This window comes from Macrobrachium rosenbergii, chromosome 9 (assembly GCF_040412425.1).
Source record: "Macrobrachium rosenbergii isolate ZJJX-2024 chromosome 9, ASM4041242v1, whole genome shotgun sequence".
Classification (NCBI taxonomy): domain Eukaryota; kingdom Metazoa; phylum Arthropoda; class Malacostraca; order Decapoda; family Palaemonidae; genus Macrobrachium; species Macrobrachium rosenbergii.
In genome coordinates this window covers 12,957,662-12,981,731 of record NC_089749.1, presented here as the reverse complement: position 1 = coordinate 12,981,731, position 24,070 = coordinate 12,957,662, and the positions used below count along the sequence as shown (strand labels likewise).

At 38.3% G+C, this 24,070-nt stretch overlaps 1 protein-coding gene across 1 annotated transcript in view; it reads right to left on the bottom strand.

Annotated features, from left to right (window-relative positions):
- Ten-a (tenascin accessory) overlaps positions 1 to 24,070 on the bottom strand; it is a 1,082,171-nt gene that overhangs the window by 12,560 nt on the left and 1,045,541 nt on the right. The window contains 8 exon segments of the mRNA XM_067108410.1: positions 524 to 752; positions 1,098 to 2,351; positions 2,818 to 2,950; positions 6,027 to 6,093; positions 6,096 to 6,201; positions 7,004 to 7,260; positions 22,151 to 22,357; positions 23,576 to 23,717. Of these exon segments, the coding sequence (XP_066964511.1) occupies positions 524 to 752; positions 1,098 to 2,351; positions 2,818 to 2,950; positions 6,027 to 6,093; positions 6,096 to 6,201; positions 7,004 to 7,260; positions 22,151 to 22,357; positions 23,576 to 23,717 (2,395 nt within the window).

Here is a 24,070-nt window from a genome sequence, read left to right as displayed (position 1 = left end):
TGACTGTTAAACAATAGCCTGGCAAAAACTTTAAAGACATGAGACCTTTAGTGTCGGAATACACCACATACATTCTCTAGCCTTATTATTAACTAAAATTTTCCCTTACACTTGTCAAAATCTCTCATTTTTGTTATCCATATTTAATTTATATCTATATAAATCAGTGTATAAGAACATGTGGTCTGTAAAGGGTACATTTGGCCTCAAAAAACATTTTTATAATATAATGGGTGAGAAAACATTTTTATAATGGGTAAGATGGATCCCATGGCAACCAGACCATCAATCCTGAGATGATTTCTCCTAGTGCAGCAGTTAATAACCTTCATCAAAACCCTTAATGTGATAATTTCAAATATGGTTTTATCATCAATTTGAACCTTTGGTATGTAATCTTTGAACTCATTTAACAATCAGAAGGCATTCTCGGTACCAAAATGGACTTTTACATTTTTACATGAGTTATCAAAGAGGTAAGTATTCACTATTGTCCTATAAACCATTGTTAAATAAACCTTACCTATGAGTGGGTCATATATTCGACCTTTTGGCATATGCACTAGCTCAGTTCGAGTCTCTAATAAGCCACCACAGAAGTCAACTGGCAGGTACAAGTACGGATTCGAGTCGTACATTATGTGGCCGTACGGGGAACGGGTCATCTCTCTCACAACTTCTCCATATTGATTGAAGACCATGACGGGAGTGCCACACTCATCTGTTGCAATGTAGTATTTGTTTCTGTACACCTGCAATTGAAAATACTTGTTACCATGGCCAGAATTTATGTGAGTTCCTTTGAAAATGAAGTTTGTCAGTATGAAAAGAAAGGAATGTTTCATGAGAATATAATCTTAAACATTCGTATTCAAAATTTTACAGGAGTAACGAACTGATATCATTTACAGGAGTAACGAACTGATATCATGGCCTGTCCTATGTGAATTTCACTCATGTGAGACTTGCCTACATAAAAGTATTAAGTTACAATTGATGTGTAATATACTGCAGATCATGCCCCAATCACTATTATAAACATATCAGCCAGCCACTTGTAAAATTTTTGAAAAACTCACACGAAACTATGATCCTACCTGAGCAAATATGATATGGCCCCGGTCATCATACACCAGGGAAATAAGGTTGCCATTGCGAGGGCTGTAAATATGGGTGACTTGATCTGGATGTCTTTGGTCAGTATAAAGAAACTGGGTGACATTACCAAAGTTGTCCTTTCTGGCTACCAGACGATCCTCGTGGTCGTAGAAATACCTGATGTTGAAGCGACCAGACTTAGCAGCACGTACCAGAAGTCCTCTTGCATTGTACTGGTATGTCACTTCGTGGGCATTCTGCACAATGGCTCCTCTAGAGTTGTACCTGTACACTCCCTCGCCAAACTTGACGATGCGGTCTTGAGAATCATACTTCATGGGGATTGTGTTTGTCGAGTACGTCAGGGAGAGCATGTTGCCATTGGCATCGTAGCTGAAACTCCATGGTTCTTTTGCCTCAACACTGATAAGCTGGCCATCAGCGTCGTAAGTGTAGTTTTTCGTGTTGGTGTAAGTCTTCGTGTGGAAATTCAGAGTGAACGTCTTCGTCTGCGTGATTTTTCCATCGGCATTATAGAAAATCTGAAGCTTGAACACCTCCATGTTGTGCATTGTGACTGAAGTCTCGGACACTCTGAGGTGAGAGTCTAAATGCCGAGTGAAAATGGCAGTACCATCGTGGATCGTTGTGTCGTTCAACCTGTTCTGAGTCACTTCAAAATGGCCAATCTGAGATGGACCACCTGTGGAGGCACTGTATGCAAATGGGAAAGGATGCAGATTCTGCCCACCAATTCGTCCGGCGAAGCTCGTCACCCTGAAGTTCGAGTCATACTCGTACGTGAATTTTACGTTGCTTAGCCCAGTCCTAGCTCCGTAGTCGATCCGTAGCTCTTGAAGGAGGACTCCCGTATATAGCAAATCAATCTTGTACTCAAGGTCGACCTCTTCGTGCATGATTTCGGCAACCAGGCCATCCTTCCCATAGGCAAATTCGGTCTTGCCATCGCCAGAAACAATTTCCTTCAACTGCCCAGCCTCTGTGTAAGTGAAGAGGACCTTGCCTGAAGAGGCGGGAAACGCTGTTAGCAGTAGACGCCCGGCGTGGTCCAAGTACTGCCTGTAGGAGTGGGTGGATCCCGGGGGCGTGTAGGAGAATACCAGCCAGCCAAAGGATGGCTGAAGTGAGAAGAAATGCGCTGAACCTGTAGGGGTTGTGATGTATTTCAGGCCGCCCCTTTCGTCGTAATGCAGACCCCAAGACCTGCCTGACGGAAGCGTGATCGTTGATGGCTGTGATGAAGTAGAGAATATTAGTTAAATTGGAATACTTTTTATATTCCATAAGAAAAGTATTACTGCATAACAATTCAGTCTTTTATAAAAAAAATATAGGCATCGAACAGACTACTTTTTTGTTAATTCTAAAAATACTTAATTAACGGACAAATAAGTTATTCAAATTAGGATTGCATACAAACTTCTATAAATAAAATTACATCAATTTGAACGCTATATTATTAATATAGTAACACGTTTGGGGTATCAGATGAAAATAAATACTGAATGACAAACCATCAAGAAAACTACAGTTTAGCATTTATAACATGGAGCAAAAATACTGAACTTTACCACCACATAAACAAACATAATTAAAGTCTGGCATTTATGAAAGAGAGCCAAAATCTTGTAAGTTAAGGTACTGGACTTGAACACCACATACGAGTCTTCAATAAACTTATGTAAGAAGATAACTAACCAGCCTGGTGTCGCCGAACGAATAGGTAGTTGTGTGCGAAGTAGAGGTTGACACAGTTGCCAAAAGGCCGTGGGCATCGTACTGGTAGTTCTCACTGGACCAGTCCCACTGCCTCCCCTCTGCCCTCCCAAACCTGGTATAAAAAAAAAGGAAATAATTAATTATGAACTTCTTTGAAAGTTAATGTTGGCTGGACAAGTTTCTTATTAACGTTCAGACATTTTGAATAACGAATACTAATTGTCTTGTCAGAGGGAGTATTAACAATGGGATAGTTCATTATAAAACAGTTTCAATTTATTATTTAGTACTGTACTGTAAGTTACCCCACCTTGAATTCCTTTATACTACAGTAAAAAGATACAGTGCTTTACAAGGAGGCTATCATGTTCTTTAGAAAAAAAAGCACCAACTCAGAAAATCTCATGATCAGCGGCTTGGACGCTCTCTCTCTCTCTTTCTCTCTCTCTCTGTATTCATTTAAGGGTTGGAATTTGTAGTTTTATGAGGTCTGTTCCATAAACTAAGTTGGATATCATTTCACCCTTAGGACAGATTGACTATTTCAAGTTTATATATATATATATATATATATATATATATATATATATATATATATATATATATATATATATATATATATATATACACATTAGTCACTGTAAAAGCAAGCAGTCTGAGACGGCGGTTAAATTAGGGCATCTTGAAATAGGAAGGGGAGATATCCTGACACTCAAAATATGGGGTTTCCTGTTACCAATATGGGTTATCCTATCCCTATCAAAATATGAGGTATCCTATCATGGTCAAAATATGGGGTATCCTGTTACCAATATGGGTTATCCTATCCCTGTCAAAATATGGGGTATCCTACCACTGTCAAAATAAGGGATATCCTATCATGGTCGCAATATGGGGTATCCTATTACCAATATGGGTTATCCTATACCTGTCAAAATACGGGGTATCCTATCATTGTCAAAATATGGGGTATCCTTTCACTATCAAGCGAACCTGGAAGAAAATAACTGTTATAAAATATGAAGCTTCGAGTGTGTGCGTGTGTGTGTGTGTGTAAGCCTTTATCCGCTCCCACCTTCATAAAGGTGTTTCCCCTCCACCTCCATTAGGTAAGAAGAACCCACCTATCTGCACAGTCGGCCCACCACCCATCTCTCCCCAAAATCATGACCCCCCCTTCCCCCCAACCCATCTCCACCCACCCACCCCACCACCACCAAGGTGGCCGCCGATACGTTATTAAACAGGCGTTCCTGACAGACCACCGTCGTAAAGTTTTGGCAATTAGACACAAGTTTGTGTCCCATCCACGTGGGTGGTGGGGGATGGTGGTGAGTGGAGTCTCAAGAGGTCCTGGGGTGAGAGGGTCATGATGTAGTAGAGATGTATTTATCGAAGGACAGATGGAGTGAAGAGAGGTTGGAGAATGATGTAGAGAAGCAAAATGTCTCAAGGAACATATCCTGGGGTGGGGGTAGAGTGTGATGTAGTGAAGATGTATTTGTCAGGAAGAGATGACAAAAAAACTAGGGTATGAAGGAAATCTATGAAAACGAAAATAATTATGAGAAGAATTCCGGAACATCATATGGAAAAGAACAGGCAGTGGAATATGGAATGGATCTTGGGATAGAAGAGAAAATTCCAGGAAGGCCAAGGATCTCAAGCAAAAAAAAAACTAACAAAGGGAATCACTTTCACCAATAAAATGGAGCTTTTGGGAGAAAGTTTTTCTTTTTGTTGCTCTATTCATGCTCTCTCTCTAACATGCGTTGTTCTTTTTTCTTCTTGTGATCTTGGAAGGAAAATTCCTTGGGCGGTATATATATATATATATAAAGGATCTCATTAAAAGAAAAAAAAAAAAAAAAAAAATATAAAAATATTATATATATATATTAGATATATCCAATAACTGATTATATAGTATATGATAAACATATATGGGCTTTGGGATAAATTTTCTTTTATTTTCTCTCTCTCTCTCTCTATATATATTCTTATATATATTATATGTATGTATGTATGTATGTATGATATATATGTGTATGCATATATATATATATATATATATATATATATATATATATATATATATATATATATATATATATATATATATAGTATAAATGTGTGCTTGTGTATCTAGTATGACCTAACCTCAATACCGCCATATGAAAAATGAACCACTTCCTGTTATTTTTCTCTTACGGAATAGTAAAAAAAACATCCGCACTTGTGGAGCTCTTTCCGGAAAGTCAGTTTTATGGAAATGTAACGGAATTGCTGTGTCATTCGCAATAACACGCGAACTGATTTACTTTTTTTTTTTTTTTTTTTTAAGCCGGGTCTCCCGCGGAGCTCTCATGAATTTAGATGAAAATTCAGCAAACCTTTCTTTCCGAAATCCGTGCTGCACGCGAAAGGACTTGGAAAACGCGAGAGTAAAATTTATAAACATTCACAAACTTCCTACGCAAGTTTAGGTTTCTGAATAATTTCTATTGAAGGGATAAATAAATGTTTTTAATAACAGGTAAAAATTATAATCTACTGAAGGGATATATAAATGTTTTTATTAACAGGTAACAATTATAATCGTTATTTGCAATTATCATGAAGAACATTATTCTCAAAAAAATTTTTTTAATGTCTCCACACTGAAGAGGGAGCATGACGCTCCGGAACTCTCTGTGCTTCTGAATTTATTTGTTCTCCAATTTTTGTTTTTTTCCTTCACCTTGGGAATAACTTACATTATACGGGAATTATGAATGATAACTGAACCTACTTACAATACGATCGAATTCCCGTTAATTCGTTAAGTGTTGTGATATTTGAAATAGAAATACACTCCACATAGACGGTGTGTGTATGCATATAGATATGTATATACAGTATATATATATGTATGTGCATGTATATATATATACATATATATATATACATACATATATATATATATATATATATATATATATATATATATATATATATATATATATATATATATATATATATATACACATACAACCACACACACCATATATACAAGCACATCACCCAATCACACTCAATTCAGCCCCTGCTTCTCTTCACCCCAAAATAACATTCAACAAATTCCAACCATTAAAAAAAATAAAAATAAAAATCAGTGAAAACACAACTCACGAAAACCCAACTCTTACCTGTCATAGGTCACATTGAGGGACGACAGGTTGTCCCCGAGGGTCAAGGACGTGGGGTGCCCGTTGCAGTAGTCATGGAAATTTTGACTCAAAGTGCCTGGCTGTTGCCGTCTGTCAGGGACTCCGTTCGGGTGCTGCCGTCCCAGGCGCGCCGTAGGACGCGTGAGCCGTTTACCTGAAGGAGGAAGCGAAAAGGAATGAATTGATTTGAACTGAATATAGAATTTAGGCCAAGCGTCGGGACCTATGAGGTTATTCAGCGCTGAAACGGAAATTGACAGTGAAAGGTGTAACAGGAGGAAAACCTCAAAGCAGTTGCACTATGAATCAATTGTTAGGAGAGGGTGGAAAGTCAGATGGAAGAAAGAGAATATGAAAGGAGGTACAGTAAGAGGAACGAAAGGGGTTGCATCTAGGGGCCGAAGGCACGCCGCAAAGAACCCTAAGTAATGCCTACAGTGCTCCGCATGAGGTGCACTGCACTGACGGCACTACCTGCCTACGGGGACAAGGAACGAACGACCTGGAGTTTTGGGAATGAATATGAGGTATGTGCTGGCTTTTAAAATGGGGATATATTATTTTTCATTCTTTTAATAATGGAGGACAGTTGTTACTCGTTGTCTTTTGCAACTAAAGTTTAGTATCACTTGTTTACAGTATGCTAAAAAAGGAGGGAGAGTTATTGACAAGGTTTTGAAGAAGATAATTAATTTGCAGCAATTAGAAAACTAATTTTTAATACTGGAAATGGAAGTCTTTTTCTTGGAGTCACTACAATGAAGTGATATTCAATGTTAAAATTTAAGCACCAAGTTTGCAAACGTGTTTTGGCGAATATACGAATATTAACACACTATACTTGTATAAGGTAAACCTTTAAGTTTATTTTGTACTCAGTTCATTAAGCAGACTACTGTGTAAAACTGCAGAATCAGAGAGAGAGAGAGAGAGAGAGAGAGAGAGAGAGCACCTACCAGCAGGACAGTCTCAACAAGTCGATTCTGTCTTCGGCGGTCCCCAACGCCGTAGCTCGTGGTGAGGCCATTGGGCGGCCCTGGTGCCAGGGCCAACTGGTAGTGGTGGAGGGCGGGCAGAAGGCGTGCCTGGGTGGGCAAGGACACCTCCAGCAGTGGAGAGGAGGCCGTAGCAAGGGCGAGGGCGTAGCCTCCCCAAGGAAGCTCTTGGCGCCAGGTGCCGTTGGACCATACCTGAAGTTCGGATTTCACTTCGCCTGTAATAAAGGAATGAGGAATATAATGTCTATATAGAAACAAACAAACATACAAACATACGTTTGAAGATCCGTGTTCCAATTACGTCTTTCATATACATAAGGAATGAAGTTGCATGCCTTATGCCTTTTAGACCATCACTCCAACTCGTCTCTTTAAGCTTTCATTTTTTCTTTCGTCCATACTGATTTCCATTTTTTAACATAATGCGATAAATTACAACTGGTCATTCAGCGAAGGGAAACTGACAGCACGAAGGTTTTAAAGGTGTAACAGGAGGAAAACCTCGCAGCTGCACATGAAACAACTGTTAGAGAGGGTGGAGAGTAAGATGGAAGAGAGAGAATATGAAAGGAGGTACAGCAAAAGGAGTTGCAGCTAGGGGCCGAAGGCACGCTGCAAAGAACCTTAAGTAATGCTTACGGGGTTCCTCACGTTTTAATCAGCAGCAGCGGGCATAAATTACATTAAACTATATATCACTGGAAAGCCAATTAATCATGATTCTCCCCGATTTACGTAAAAAACTGTAATACTTTTAAATAAAATATTTTTGGCGAATATTTTCTTGCAGCAAAGTGACCTTTGCTTTCGGCTAACCTCCACTTGTCATTTAGACCCTTTATTTCCTTTTTGTTTTAAAAATAAATCGTGATAAACTAAACTAACATGACACCAAAATCGAGTACCATGATATAAAAACGAACTTAAAGAAACATATTAAAGAGAAATATTACTAAGCCCAAATACGGTCATGGTCATAAGGATAAAATATATATATATATATATATATATATATATATAAATATATATATATATATATATATATATATATATATATAAAGATACAATTTCCTTTATCTAGTGGAATACAATTAATTCTAAAACATACAAAAATAAAAATAAATATAAATTGTACCATTTCCTCTCAACAAAACCAGCATGAAAAAAAAAAAACATAAATATGGATACAAATTTCGTTTTCTGCAGCAGAATACAATTTTTAAACGTACTTAAATATAAAACAAAATATAATAAACTTTACAATCTTCTCTCAATCAAAAAAAAAAAAAGCCTTGATAAAGAAAATTAGATTTTCAATTTTATAATCCAATACATGAGAAGTGAAGCCCCTTCAGATGAGGTGACAGGGAATGTCAAGGATGGTTTTGTGTGTGTGTGTGAGAGAGAGAGAGAGAGAGAGAGAGGATATGTTAGTGGCCGAGTTAGATAGTTTGTGTGTGTGTGTATGAGAGAGAGAGAGAGAGAGAGAGGAATGTTTGTTTGTGGCCCGAGTTAGATAGTTTGTGTGTGTGTGTATGAGAGAGAGAGAGAGAGAGAGAGAGAGAATGTTTGTTAGTGGTCGAGTTAGATGTTTGAGTTAGTGGAGAGAGAGAGAGAGAGAGAGAGGTGTCCAATTCGAGTCCAAGTCGGAGGGAATCAATGTCCAAATCCCTTTAGGTTCATAGTCTGGGTCCCAAACAGCTGTAAAATAATTTACCACGGAGTTTGTGACGATGGCCGCCGGTGGAAATTTCAACAAGAAGACCAAGCTGTCCAGGAAGGAAAGGAAAAAACTAGGAAAAACTAGAGAGAGAGAGAGAGAGAGAGAGAGAGAGAGAGGTGTGCGTAAACGTAAAAGTCACCTGTCCATATCACATAGTTTTTGAAACTGATTGGATAAGAAAAATTTGGGATCATTAATGGAAAATGCAGGATGAGAGAGAGAGAGAGAGAGAGAGAGAGAGAGAGAGAGAGAGAGAGACAGGGTGGGTGCATACGTGAACGTAAACACCTGTTCATATCCATAGTTTTTGAAACTGGATTGATGAGAAAAATTTGGGATCATTAATGGAAAATGCAGGATGAGAGAGAGAGAGAGAGAGAGAGAGGGAGAGAATATAATTGCATACGTGAACGTAAAGTCACCTGTTCATATCACATAGTTTTTGAAACTGGATTGGATAAGAAAAATTTGGGATCATTAATGGAAAATGCAGGATGAGAGAGAGAGAGAGAGAGAGAGAGAGAGAGAGAGAGAGAGAGAGAGAGAGATGAGGTGACTACGTACAAGAAAAACACCTTTTTCATATCACATTTTTTATGAACTGGATTTGAAGAAAAAATTAAGGGATATAAATGAGAGAGAGAGAGAGAGAGAGAGAGAGAGAGATGACGCTGTTGTAAAAAGCAAGACACCTTTAAATAAAACACAATAAAATAAAAATTACCAAAAACACTACAGCCAGACTTCGAAGACTCACGCATCCACTCCAGCGTGATGTCTGAATGTCTGAAAGAAAAGTGAAGCTTCGAACCAGTCGACCGGTTATTCATCAAAAGAAGTCCTCATTGTTTGAGCCACGGCTCGGAAATGAATCCAAGTTCATCAAAGAAATGAAGATGGCGACGAGGCAAAGAAAAAAATAGAATAATTAAGAACTGAAAGTCGGGCCCACGTTCAATCTGAGAGAAAAGAAGCTTTGACTAAGAAACGTCAATTGTCTCTATTCTTCCCCTCAGTCCGATGAGCGATCACGTGATGCAACCTCGGAATATTTTCGGATTTCAGCAGAGTTAGGACCCCTTCTCATAATCCCATAATGAAATGAAAAATCTGTAAATAAATGAGTCTAAAATACAAAACTAACCTTTCACAATTTAAAACTTATATAAGACACTGGTGAAAATTAATAAACTGGGTCTAATGATATCTATTCTCCCCCTCAGTCCGATGATTAATCAAATGACGCAACTTCCGATTTTTTTCGGATTTCAGCAGAGTAGGACCCCTTCTCACAATCCCATAATGACATGAAATGAAAAATCTATAAAAAAAATCTAAAAAATCAAATTACTAATTTAAAATTTATAATTCTGATACACAGGTCAAAATTTATATACACCACATCCTGGGTCTAAAGATAACCGTACGAAAATAATTCAGTAACTGATTTCGGCACTTCATTAACTTTGTTTAACAATGTATACGGTGAACCTACATTGCTTACTTTAAACTGGTATTATCTTTTAAATCAACACATTATTAGTACTTCGGCTTAAAGAACGGAAGACGGAAGTTCTATAATTCTCTCTCTCTCTTTCTACATATACATATACATGTGTGTGTATACATGCGTGAGTAAAATACGAACTCGCTCCTACGAAAACAGGAAGAATAAGTAAAAGAACTAATTCCACTTATCGACAACGTTTCAGCTTCACAATTCGTCTTAATAACATCATCCAACCGGCGGCGGCGCATTAAAAATCTCTGATGATTCCGGCTTTCTTCAAATGCCTGCTTTATTCCATCGATTTTTTTCTAATTACTTGCGCTGCTCTAATGCGAGGATTACCATATCTTTTGAACGATATTATATATATCCTATAATTCCCATCTAGGTACTTTATATCACTCTTTCTTCTTCTTCTTCTTCTTCAGGTCGAACCTTTTTAACCGCTTACGTTTATCCAATATGAATTCTCACTTCTTTAGGCATCTGTTATTTCTCAAATCTTTCTGACCTCCTACTACTCCTTCTCATCAACCCTCTTCTTCTTCTTCTTCTTCTTCTTCTTCTTCTCCCGTGGCCATAGCCCGGGGCCCAATCAAACAGGTTTCCCTCCCATTAGAATATTATCTTAGCGGATGCGTCAATCAACCGAATGGAATCTGAAATCTCAAGATCTCGCCATTTCCATCAGATGAGAATGAGGAGGAGGGAGGAGGAGGAGGAGGAGGGAGGAGGAGGAGGAGGAGGAGAGGGGAGGGGAGGAGGAGGAGGTGGTGGTAGAGGGGAATAAAGAGAATGAGGAGGAGGAGGAGGAGGAGGAGGAGGAGGAGGAGGGGAGGAGGAGGTGGTAGAGGGAATAGGAGGAGAATGAGGGAAGATGAGGAGAGGGGGGTGGAGGAGGAGGAGGAGGGAAGTGTTGGTAGTAGAGGCAAAGAAAGAGAATGAGGGGAGGAGGAGGAGGAGGAGGAGGAGGAGGTAGTAATAGAGGGGAAAATGCAGCACGGAAATGTAAAGGTAAAATGGGAAGGGGAGAAGAGACCGGTTGTTAAAAATGGGGAAAAGTGAGGGTCAAAGGAATGGAGACGTTAATGAGGGGAAAGGTATGAGAGAGAGAGAGAGAGAGAGAGAGAGAGAGAGAACGACCGAGGGAGGAAGAAGGGAAAGGTGAAATAACGTTGGGAATGGGAAATGAAAGTAACGATAAACCTGAAGAAATATGGTTTATCTCAAGCCGAAGGACAAGAATAAAACAAGTATAATATGCGCCGGAGTTTCTTCAGCGCAATTGAACCTCTGTACAGCCGCTTGCTTATAATCAAGCCCACCTAAAATAGATCTATCTTTTGGTGGTCTCAGTATAATGCTGAATAGGCGGGGTCCATGAACTTGAACCACGGCCAGGTGTTGGCCTATCCTATATAGTTGCCAGAAGCACTATTATGACTAATTAACCTAAATAAAATAAAAACAGAGGCTAGAGGGCTGCAATTTTGGTATGTTTGGTGATTGAAGAGTGGATGATCAACATACCAATTTGCAGCCCTCTAGCCTCGGTAGTTTTTAAGATCTGAGGGCGGACAGACAAAGCCGGCACAATAGTTTTCTTTGACTGAAAACTAAAACTCAATATTACAAGTAAAAACAGCTTGATGATAACGAAAAGAAATGGCATATAAAACAAGAGAGAAAATAAAAAGAGAATGATAGGCGGATAAAGCAGAAGCCTCAAACACGGCTCCGAATGCCTAGGGGGGCTTTCACCCCTATTGGGGAGGACGGCTCCCCTTTTTATCTTGGAAAGAGAGAGAGAGAGAGAGAGAGAGAGTTTCTAGAGAGAGAGAGAGAGAAGAGAGAGTTTCTGCCTGGAGGAGGAGAGAGAAGAGAGCTGGAAGGAGATCCTCTCTACCTGGGAAAAGAACCTGGTTGCTAAAAGGTCCTTTCACTATTTGACAGGGAAAGGAAGAGTTTCTTCTCAATCTGAGGGGGGAAAAATGCTTCTCCATCTCTACATTTACCTCATATCATAATAGATGGGAGATTCCTTCTCTACTATGGCGAGAGAGAGATTTTATCTCTATCATTATAAAACGGGGATTTCCATCTTCCTACTTCCTCTTTGACGTTGAATCTCAACCATCACAGGAAAGCTGACAGTCTGGGATCGTTATTACAGTAAATAAGGGTTTTCTAAAGTAAAGACGATAATATATCGATGGAACGTTATTAGAAACAATGAGAGAGGTGTCATATATGTACGATGCCTGCACATGTTTGTATGGTTAACGTAAACATTATCATGTTTAGTTTCCATTATTTTTTTATCATGTTATCTGAAAATCCAATATATATATATATATATTATTTTTTTTCGGTCCATGTTAATCTGAAAATATATATATATATATATATATATATATATATATATATATATATGAAATATATGAAACATATAATGACAGATTTCAAGCTAATCCAAACCACCCAATAAGCTTTAATTATAAAATTTAATTATTACCTCTACACGAATTACTGAAACTGAACATTTCGAAATCAACACAAGTGCGTGTCATTTCAACTGACTCCACAGTTTCACAAGAAAATTATCTCTCTTTCTCTAAGCCTAAGGCTTTTAGATACTACTTTCCTCTCTATGAAGACGAATCCTAACCGTGAGTCAGTAACAGCCAAAAGGCCCCCAAAATGAGAGGGTGGGGGGTTGGGGGGCGACTGAGAGAAAGTTAGTCCACTGAAAGTTAGCTAAATTATGAGAGAAAATCAATGGTTATGGGGCCTTCTGGCTAAGCCTAGTGAAATTTCAATCATTTTTTTCTTTTCTTTTTCATCCTCGCTCATCAGGAATGGGGGGAGTTCGCTGCAAACTACTAAAAAGTATCGTAAAATGGGTCTGAATGGGGGACTTCCATCTCTCTCTCTCTCTCTCTCTCTCTCCATTTTCCAGTTTTTAAACGAGTAACAGAATCGTTACGTAGTCGAAAGTCATATTAAAACCTGATTCTCTCTCTCTCTCTCTCTCAATAAAATCAGTCAAACAGCGGAAGTTACGAAGTCTGGAGGCACGAAAATTCTGTATATGGTTCCCAAAAGCTCGAAGTCCCTCCATTTTCCAAAATATCATTAAAAAAAGTGCATTTGATGGACTTATCAATACAAGGGAGGAAGGTGGTCGGATTGTGAAACTAAAAGTGGCGGAAGGTTACAATATTCTTTTGATTTGTGGAGTTACTAAAACTCCTCCTTTTCACATCTTGACTCTCTCTCTCTCTCTCTCTCTCTTTCAAGTCAAGGCCTCGAGCAAGCAATCTTTTATATCCCACTCGGTGGAACACCTAACCAGGTAAATCTTCATAAGGATGAAGATTCTCTCTCTCTCTCTCAGGTCAGGACCTTAAGCAGGCAATCTTTTATACCTTACTCGGTGGAACGTCTAAGCAGGTAAAACTTCATGAGGATGAACTCTCTCTCTTTCTCTCTCTCTCTCAAGTTAACGCCTCAAGCAAGCAACCTTTTACCCCCCACTCGGTGGAACACCTTATAAGGTAAATCTTTACGAGGATGAAGATTCTCTCTTTCTCTCTCTCTCTCTCTAACCAGGTAAATGTCATGAAGATTTTTTTTTCGTAAAATGCAAACACCCAATACACACGTACAACACAAAACACAAACACACACAAACATCTTCATCCTCACATACACATACCACCTAAAATCTCTTTCTCGAGGCCCTAGGTTCCTCCCCAAGCCTTAGAAAAAAAAAAGGGCTTGCATGATGAAATGATGGGAGTTAGTGAAGGCCATTCCCAGGAAATTGCCCAAAAATCCCAGTTGATTTGAAGGATGGCGAAGCGGGAGGGGAAAGGGGGCGTCGGCCATTCCTCTCTCTCTCTCTCTCAATCACGGCTGGCGTTTCTGTTCACTATTATAGCATACTTCCTATAGCTACCCGGCTTCTCTTTTTCTCTCTCGCTTCCTGTATCCTCTTACTCTCTCTCTCTCTCTACTATTTATAGCTCGACTAAACTTTGAATTCAGTCATCAAGATTAAATGATCATTCTACGCAGGATTATTATTATTATTATTATTATTATTACCTGATGAAGTAAATAATTAGACAGATTCTAAGATGTATAATTGATAAGAGCAAAGACGTTGGGAAATTCCAACTCCTATTTCCAACTTGCTATACCTCTGAGGAATGAACGCGCATGCGTATACCCTCGTAACACAGAAGTAACAAAATTTCAAGAAGGTTTACAATCTCATCCAGTACAAAGTAGGCTACACACTTGTCCATAAGGGTACACATTTTCTGAAGTTACTCATGACAAGAAGGCGCCTTACATATGGAAATTTACTTTCAATTTAAATTATGTCTATCTGTGTCTGTTAACCATTGCCTGTTAGTCCACCAGCTTTGTCTGTATCTGTCAAGCAATCCCTGTCAGTCCGTCAGTCTTGTTTGTGTCTGACAAGCAATCCCTGTCAGTCCGTCAGTCTTGTCTGTATCTGACAAGCAATCCCTGTCAGTCCGTCAGTCTTGTCTGTGTCTGACAAGCAATCCCTGTAAGTCCGTCAGTCTTGCCTGTGTCTGACAAGCAATCCCTGTCAGTCCGTCAGTCTTGTCTGTATCTGTCAACCAATCCCTGTCAGTCCGTCAGTCTTGTCTGTATCTGTCAACCAATCCCTGCCAGTCCGTCAGTCTTGCCTATGTCTGTCAAGCAATCCCTGTCAGTCCGTCAGTCTTGTCTGTACCTGTCAACCAATCCCTGTCAGTCCGTCAGTCTTGTCTGTATCTGTCAAGCAATCCCTGTCAGTCCGTCAGTCTTGTCTGTATCTGTCAAGCAATCCCTGTCAGTCCGTCAGTCTTGTCTGTATCTGTCAAGCAATCCCTGTCAGTCCGTCAGTCTTGCCTGTGTCTGACAAAGCACTCCCGTCAGTCCGTCAGTCTTGTCTGTACCTGTCAACCAATCCCTGTCAGTCCGCATGTCTTTGTCTGTCAACCATTCCCTGTCAGTCCGTTTGTCTGTCTGTGTCTGACAAACATTCCTTGTCCGTTTGTCCTTCTGTCCGCGTCTGTTAAACATTTCCTGTCAGTCTGTCAGTCTATCTTGTCAACTAACCAATCCCTATCTGTCCCCCCTACCTTGTCTGCGTCTGTCGGTGGGTTTCCTCTTCCCTCCTCCCCTCCCCCCTCCCCGAGAGAGAGAGAGAGAGAGAGAGAGAGAGAGAGAGAGGAGCTTCACCTCAGTGCGCATCCTAAACAGTCGGTCGTAACCGCGATTGGTGGCCCCCATAAAATAAGTTGTAAAGATGCCTTATGAACTAAAATTGCATTTGCCGGAAGCATAAAATACTCCATCAAGAAACATTCTACAAGAATAATGACGTTGTTGCAACGGTCTCCCCCTCCCCAACTCCCTCTCTCTCCCTCCCCGGTCATCAGGGGGAAGGGAAGAAGGTAGGAAGGGGAAGAAAAATTGGTAAGTTATTTTCCTTCTTCTTTCCAATAGAAGCTAAGAAAGACCACTTCGTATAATTCAGTACATTCCCCCATAAGCACACTCGGTTTTCTTATCATCATCAGAATTAAAGGGTTATATGGAATTTCAATAATTCATCCACAAAACTTATCCAAAACGAATTATTGGGGGATGAATTATTCGTTCAGGGCGCACCACAGTAAACTGCTCCATGTTTACAAGAATAATTCAGCATTTAAGCAATTACCGAGATTATACGTAACGTTACCTTCGAGTTCTCTTGAATAATTGAAGGCGCATAAATAACGTATTCGGTGCACAAGTAACCTTACTCTAGGCTTATAAGAATACATGGTCAAGTTCTCCCTCGGAATAGTTCAACAATTTAATAGGTCCAGTCTTTTCCTGGAAAGTACACGTTCCAGTCTTTTCCTGGAAAGTACACATTCCAGTCTTTTCCTGAAAAGTACGCATTCCAGTCTTTTCCTGAAAAGTACGCGTTCCAGTCTTTTCCTGAAAAGTACGCGTTCCAGTCTTTTCCTGGAAAGTACACATTCCAGTCTTTTCCCGGAAAGTGCACGTTTCAGTCTTTTCCTGGAAAGTATGTGTTCCAGTCTTTTCCCGGAAAGTACACATTTCAGTCTTTTCCTGGAAAGTATGCGTTCCAGTCTTTTCCTGGAAAGTACTCATTCCAGTCTTTTAGTGGAAAGTACACATTCCAGTCTTTTCCTGGAAAGTACACGTTCCAGTCTTTTCCTGGAAAGTACATGTTCCAGTCTTTTCCTGGAAAGTATGCATTCCAGTCTTTTCCTGGAAAGTACACGTTCCAGTCTTTTCCTGAAAAGTACATGTTCTAGTCTTTTCCTGGAAAGTACGCGTTCCAGTCTTTTCCTGGAAAGCACACATTCCAGTCTTTTCCTGGAAAGTACACATTCCAGTCTTTTCCTGGAAAGTACACGTTCCAGTCTTTTCCTGGAAAGTACACGTTCCAGTCTTTTCCTGGAAAGTACACGTTCCAGTCTTTTCCTGGAAAGTACACGTCCCACTCGCCACTCCGCAGATTGATACATAATATAGAATACACAGAACAGAATATAGGATTTTGGCACAAGCAAAGCTCTAGGACCAATGGGGTCATTCAGCGCTGAAACTGAAATTGACAGTAAAACAGGTTTGAAAGGCGTAACACGAGGAAAACCTCAAAGCAGTTGCACTATGAATCAATTGTTAGGAGAGGGTGGGAAGTAAGAAGAAAGAAAGATTATGAACGGAGGTACAGTAAAAGGAATAAAAGGGGTTGCAGCTAGGGCCCGAAGGGACTGATACAAGGTCATGAGATGTTTTTGTTTTCTTTCTTTTCATAAACAGAGGCCAACGGGGAAGGCAACTCAATGTCGTAATCTAGCTTAGTAAGAAGATATAAAAGACAAGGAAGACGTGAGTTTAAAAATAGCCTCTTAAAAGAGAATATAACAAGAGAAAACAAAGCGTGGAGATAATTCACAATGGTGCTCTCAGCCACAAGTTCATATGGCTAAGATCTCTACTGTCGCCCTCTATTGAAATGGGACAGTGATTCAATAACACAAAACACACTTATTACCATGGTTTTCGAAACAACGTTCCCGCAATGCAATCACCAAGGAACGGGGAATCTAGCACAGGTCCTGCGCTCTATAACAAGGGCTTTTAAGCAATATACTGCCATACAAGTACCTAGTCCTGAATAGTCCTATGACTATACAAAGGATACAGTCTCTCTCTCTCTCTCTCTCTCTCTTAACGAACCTGGGATAGATGTAAGGTAGCCATGTTGCCCGACCACGTATTTTGAAAGCCGTTATGGCTAACTTGATGTATTAACACCATTAAATATTATAGGCTAATTTAATTACTGTAAAGATTTCTGCAACTTACAACGATCAGGTTAAAATAAACAAAGATAAGTATCTGATTATATATCAAAATAAAGAAAAAAAAACATCAAATCACAAACTTAATCAAAACCTCTTTCCCCCACATTAAAATATTTTCGGAATCGAAATTAAGTTAGTTAAACCAAATTACCGGATGAACAAATTCCAGGACGATTCTGCCGCCAAAAAAAAAAAACATAATAATAAAAACAAAAACTCAAAAAAAAAAAATATCCAAATCATAAAAGAACTGTCAATGCGACGTTACATTAGGTTATAAACTTTGACCTTGGATGCCAAAGCCTATTTCACTATTTCAACAACCCCCTCCCTTTCCCCTCCCCTCCCCCCCACAAAAAAAAGGAGAGGTGATTTTTCGCCAACTTTTCACCGCCGAGGAGATAATTATAATGAATAAAAAAAGAGAGAGAGAGAGAATAGAGAAAACGGTTCCCGAAGGAACTCAATTATGCGCGTCACATTTTTGAAGTCATTTGCGAGTTCGTTTCCCCTTTCGCTCTCATTTTACTGGCTTGTGTCGTGAGTTTGTGCGGGTTTGTGCGTTTGTGTTTGTGTGTGGACAAGCATATATACTGGAAACTGTATGTGTGTTCGAACACATACAGCATATCTCGACTATCAAAATATATATACCACAAAATCATTTGTACAGTATACTGACCATGATCATAATATGGTGAGGTATAGGCCTTGTAATTCTTCCTTTGATAATACAGACAGGTGTGTGTGTGTGGGGTGGGAGGGGTGGGGGTTCGTATGCTATCCTGACCTAACCCAGACCTCGCTGAAACGAGATAAGTATGAAAGTAAAGATGTAAAGACTCTTGAAGGAAGTAAAAAACCAGAAACAGAATATTGTGTGTGTGGGGAAAGACTATCTGACCTAACCCAGACCTCGCTAAAGCGATATAAAGGAGGAAGTATGAAAGTAAAGGTGTAAAAGACTCTTGAAGGCAGTAAAAAACCGAAACGGAATGTCTCTTCTCTACTTGACTTAGGAAAAGATTAGGCAGAATAATAATGGAGGTCCTATCAGTCAGATTTTAAGACTGAACACGTCACACCAACAGAGACTTCCTTTTTCTACACTAATTGAAAAATAAATAACAGAAGGCCTTCCCGTTCACATCCAACTTTAAATGACTGTTTTAGGGGCTGCTTTAGAAGCTTATTCTAAAACAACATGATGACTGAACTCGTTCCACCAAAATTTAATTTGAAGTTATTTTTCAAGTGTTAGTACCATAACCGGAGCAACCACGTAGGGGGTTAGTGCCGTCAGGTGCACTGTAGACATCACTTAAGGTTCTTTGCAGCGTCCCTCGGATCCTAGCTGCATCCCCTTTCATTCCTTTTACTGTACCTCCGTTCATAATCTCTTTCTTCTATCTTACTTTCCACCTTCTCCTAACAATTGTTTCATGGTGCAACTGCGAAGTTTTCCTCCTATTACACCTTTCAAACCTTTTTTACTGTCAATTTTCATTTCAGTGCTAAATGACCTCATAGGTCCTATATTCTGTTCTATAACCATGAGCAATTTATAATTATTTTCCTCTGTTAATGTCAGCCTTTAAAAAGAGGCAACTGCCCTGTCGGAGCTCTTGACAAGTACAGTAAATTTCGCCTTGCCTTCTGACAAGGTGTCTGTCTGTCTGTCAGTCTATCTGTGGAGTTGACAGTTTACCTTTTAATGGGCATCAATCAACAAACACTTCACCCTTACGAGAAAATGAATCTTAGATCTTCCCTTCGCTATATATGTTGCGGAAGTTCAAGCGAAAATGCAATGCGTTGCTACCCTATGCTATTCTTCATGCATTTTAATACATTTTATCTGTTTATCTACTTGTTAATTTTTTTTTTCTTTTTTAATAAGTGGGATCTCTTCTTTTTGTATTTCCCTTTACTTCCTCTTATTTCCTCCTAATGAAGACCATATTATTTGGAAGCTTTAATTTCAAGTCAATGGCTCCTTTGGTGGGATTGTTCCATAAGATTAGGTTTCATCTGCTGAATAATAATAATAATAATAATAATAATAATAATAATAATAATAATAATAATAATAATAATAATAATAATAATAATAACCATAATTTGGAAGCTTGGCCCTTAGTAGGCTTGTTCCATATGAATGGTTTTCATCTAATGAATAATATACATACACACACAATAATAATATAATAATAATAATAATAATAACCATAGCTCTTTGAAGCTTGAATTTCAAGTCAGTGGCCCTAGTGGGTTTGTTCCATATGAATAGGTTCATCTACTGAATAATAATAATAATAATAATAATAATAATAATAATAATAATAATAATAATAATAATAATAACCATACTCTTTGGAAGCTTGAATTTCAAGTCAGTGGCCCCTTTGGTGGGCTTGTTCCACATGAACGGAATAATAATAATAACACAGCCTAAAAAGGGCGTTCCCGGAAGAAGAAGAAGAAGAAGAAGAAGAAGAAATCGAAAATAAACCCGCAAAGTTCACCCGTGAATCAAAAATGACGGGAGAAACGAGTGAGGTGGGGCAACACTCTCGGGGTACCCGGCAGAAAGTTAAATCTTGCAAACATGCACTTTCCATGAGGTAGGCATTCGACGTCTTCTTTTTCACTGCACTATTCATCGCTGACAATTGGAACAGGATGCGAATCCTATGTCACTGCACTCGGAGGCGGATGTGCTGTAGTTTGGGGAGGCTCGTCCAGTCAAATTTACCTTCTGAAATGCTAAATCCGTTTCCAGTTGGTGGATGTCTGCGGGAGGCAGGATTTAAAACGCAGGTGCTGAGGGTTTATGCGAGCCTGAGGGCATGTCCACTCTGCAGCACAACTGTCATGAACACGCGTCCCTACAGGAGGATAGTGCCCCTAGCTACAACCCTTTTAATTCTTTTTACTGTACCTCCATTCATATTATCTTTCTTTCATCTTGCTATCCACCCCTCTCCTAACAATTACTTCACAGTGCAACTGCTTTGAGGTTTTCCTCTTGTTACACCTGTCAAACCTGCCTACTCTCAATTTCCTTTCCAGCGCTGAATGGCCTTATAGGGCCCAGTGCTTGGCCTCTGGCACATACTCTATATTCCATTCCATAACACAGAACCGCAACTTATTGCAAAAGCATCACAAACATGTTGAATACAAATCAACGACTTTTTGGTAACACTTTCCACTCAAAATATACTATACAAACAATTCATCTCAACGGCCAATAAGTGACAGTAAAAGGGAGAAACTACATGTTATTAAAAAACAAAAATACCTTTCTCGTATGACCGACACAGGTTTTATTGCAAGGCCAGATTTCTGAAGCCATAATCAGGAAGAGCTCTATCTTACACTTTGGCAAGATAAAACCTATACCTTGGCGTGACATTAAGATGGCAAATAAAACAGCTTTATATCTTTCTGATTTCCCAGTAGGATGGCAACGGCTATCACGCTGAAAAGTCAGGACGTTCTGAGTAAGGGAAGCGTTGTGTTTTCTACAGAATAAATGCTTGAAGGAAAGGTTCGTGTTTTATGTATAACTGTGTAGGTGTATATACTGTATATATAAATAAATATAATATAAATATATATATATATATATATATATATATATATATATATATATATATATATATATATATATATATATATATAATATATATATATATACACGTGTGTATGTGTGCGTATGTATGCGTACGCACGCATGCTTGCATAAACACAAGCACACTAAACGCAAACTTATCAACAAAGACCAATACCTGAGCCTTCCTTTCTCCCCGTCCGAGTTCGGAAGAAACTTCTCCTCTTCTCTTCCGTTAGGCAAGCATAATGGCAGTTCTTCTACCCTCCCCACCCCACCCCACCCCACCCACCCCCAAACAAAAGAACAGAAGCCTTTCTCCTCTTCTCCTAATCAACTATACCTTTTCCGGAACTCTCTCTCTCTCTCTCTCTCTCTCTAATCCTCCTACCTTCCTGGTTTTCTATTTACTGGCCATGAGCCGGATACTGAGATCATGGGATGGTAGCTTTCTTTAAAAATCTCTTTCCCCCTTTCTTCTACTTTCACCAGTTATTTTAATTTTTTTCATAATACGACAGAAAGAATTGAAAATCGATGGAAACTGGCGATTCAATACATGTGCATATTATATATATATATATATATATATATATATATATATATATATATATATATATATATATATATATATATATATATATATTATAATAGGCCTAAGTATGATGGTCACCCATTTGGGAGAAACAAACAACCATTCAGTTCAGCTGTGGCAACTGAGTTGCACGCATACCATAAGCAGTAATGCTCAGTGGAACTATTGTTTTATATATATGTATATATATATATACACATATACGTATGTATACATATGTATATACGTAAGTATAACAAAACATACCTTGGGTGAACACAGCCTTCGTATTGCTGGTGAGAGTCAGAATATGCGTCCTCTGTTCGCCATGGCTTCCGCCCACGCCCACGCTGAGGCTTCTGTGCATCCCTTCGCCGCCCATCCAGGAGTCGACGCCCACGCGGGTGCCGGTGGGTGCCACCACTGTCTTTATCCTGCCCGTGTTCTCGTATTCGTACACGTAGGTTAACCGACCTGGAAGGAGGGAGTAAGTTTTATATTTTATATATTGTACACACAGGCACACACACATACACAGTATATATACACATACACATGTATATTATATATATATATATATATATATATATATATATATATATATATATATATATATGTGAACTTCAGTATTTGTGTGCGTCTGAATTTAACTCATGACAAAATCATATATCATTTGTTATTTGTCTTATATAAAATTAAGAAAACACAAATGCATACATTCATGAATAACTGTCAAATTTAACATCAAATCAAACGGAGGTGAATTGCAAAAGCAACAATTGGAAATGTAAAATCTAAAAAAAAAGTCTACATTCAATATACAATTCACCTAAATATGGGAAATGCTTACAAGAAATAAACAAAATCATTAACTGTATAAAATTTTACTGAAGTTTTATATATTTTCAAAACTTTTTTGTTGACCTGTTTACAATAAACAAACCAAACGACCGAAGGTTAAATTAGCAATCAAACAGCTCAAATAAAACACCTAATTACACATAAATAAAATATATAAAAGATAATCACAGAATTATTCAACTTGCCAATAACTGAAAAAAAACCTTCAAAAATAATTGTTACTGAAAAGAAAAAATAATCGTACATAAAATACGGAAGGGTAATCACAATACAAAACAAAACACAGGTAAAAAAAAATACAAGTCAAATAATTACCGCCTGCTTTTGTGGCAAGAGCCCGTGCTGGCAATATGGCAGGCCCTAATTTACAACAACATTAACATAAACCATAAATAAAAAAAACCACCTTATTCCAATAAAAAGTCAATTAAAAAACTTGTCACAATTTTTAAAAAATAATAAAAACGACCGCTAAAGTCTAAAGAAAAATGAAAAACTTGAAAAATTACACCGTTTATTGAAAATCGAAAACGACTGCTTAAGTCTAAAAAAAAAAAAACATTAAAACAACTTATCACAATTGAAAAAAAAGCACGAAAACGATTGCTTAAAAAAAACATTAAAAAACTTATCACAATTTAAAAAAAAATAAAAAACGATTGTCTTAAAAACAAAAACATTGGAAGAAATTATCATGATTTAAAAGAAATAAAAACGACTGCTTAGGTCTAAAAAAAAAAAAAAAAAAAAATTATCACAATTGAAAGCAAAAACGACTGAGGTCAAAACAAAAAAAAAAAAAAAAAAAAAATACCACGAGCAACGACGTACTTGGGGAGGTGGCGGCGATGAGGAGACCGGTATCGTCGTCGTACGTGAAATCGTAGACTCGTCCTGCCCGCTCGGCGAACCTCGTCATTAGGCCTAGGCGGTTGATTCGCACAGCGAACTTCTCGCCCATCGTGTTCTCGATCTGCCAAGATAAAGATTATTATTATATATTATTATTATTATTATTATTATTATTATTATTATTAAACGCACACTGCCAATCAGTCACATGAATAAATGTCTTGCCACACTTTATGGATAGTATTCCATTTTTAATAATAACAACAATAATAATTCCATTTTGTATTAATAATAATAATAATAATAATAATAATAATAATAATAATAATAATAATAATAATAGTAAAATCACTATTTCTATTCAAAAGGGTTTATTTGCCAAGTGAATAACTGGCAAGGTAGCACATTTCTTACTATTATTATTATTATCATTATTATTATTACCATTATCATTATTATTCAAAATGGAAAACC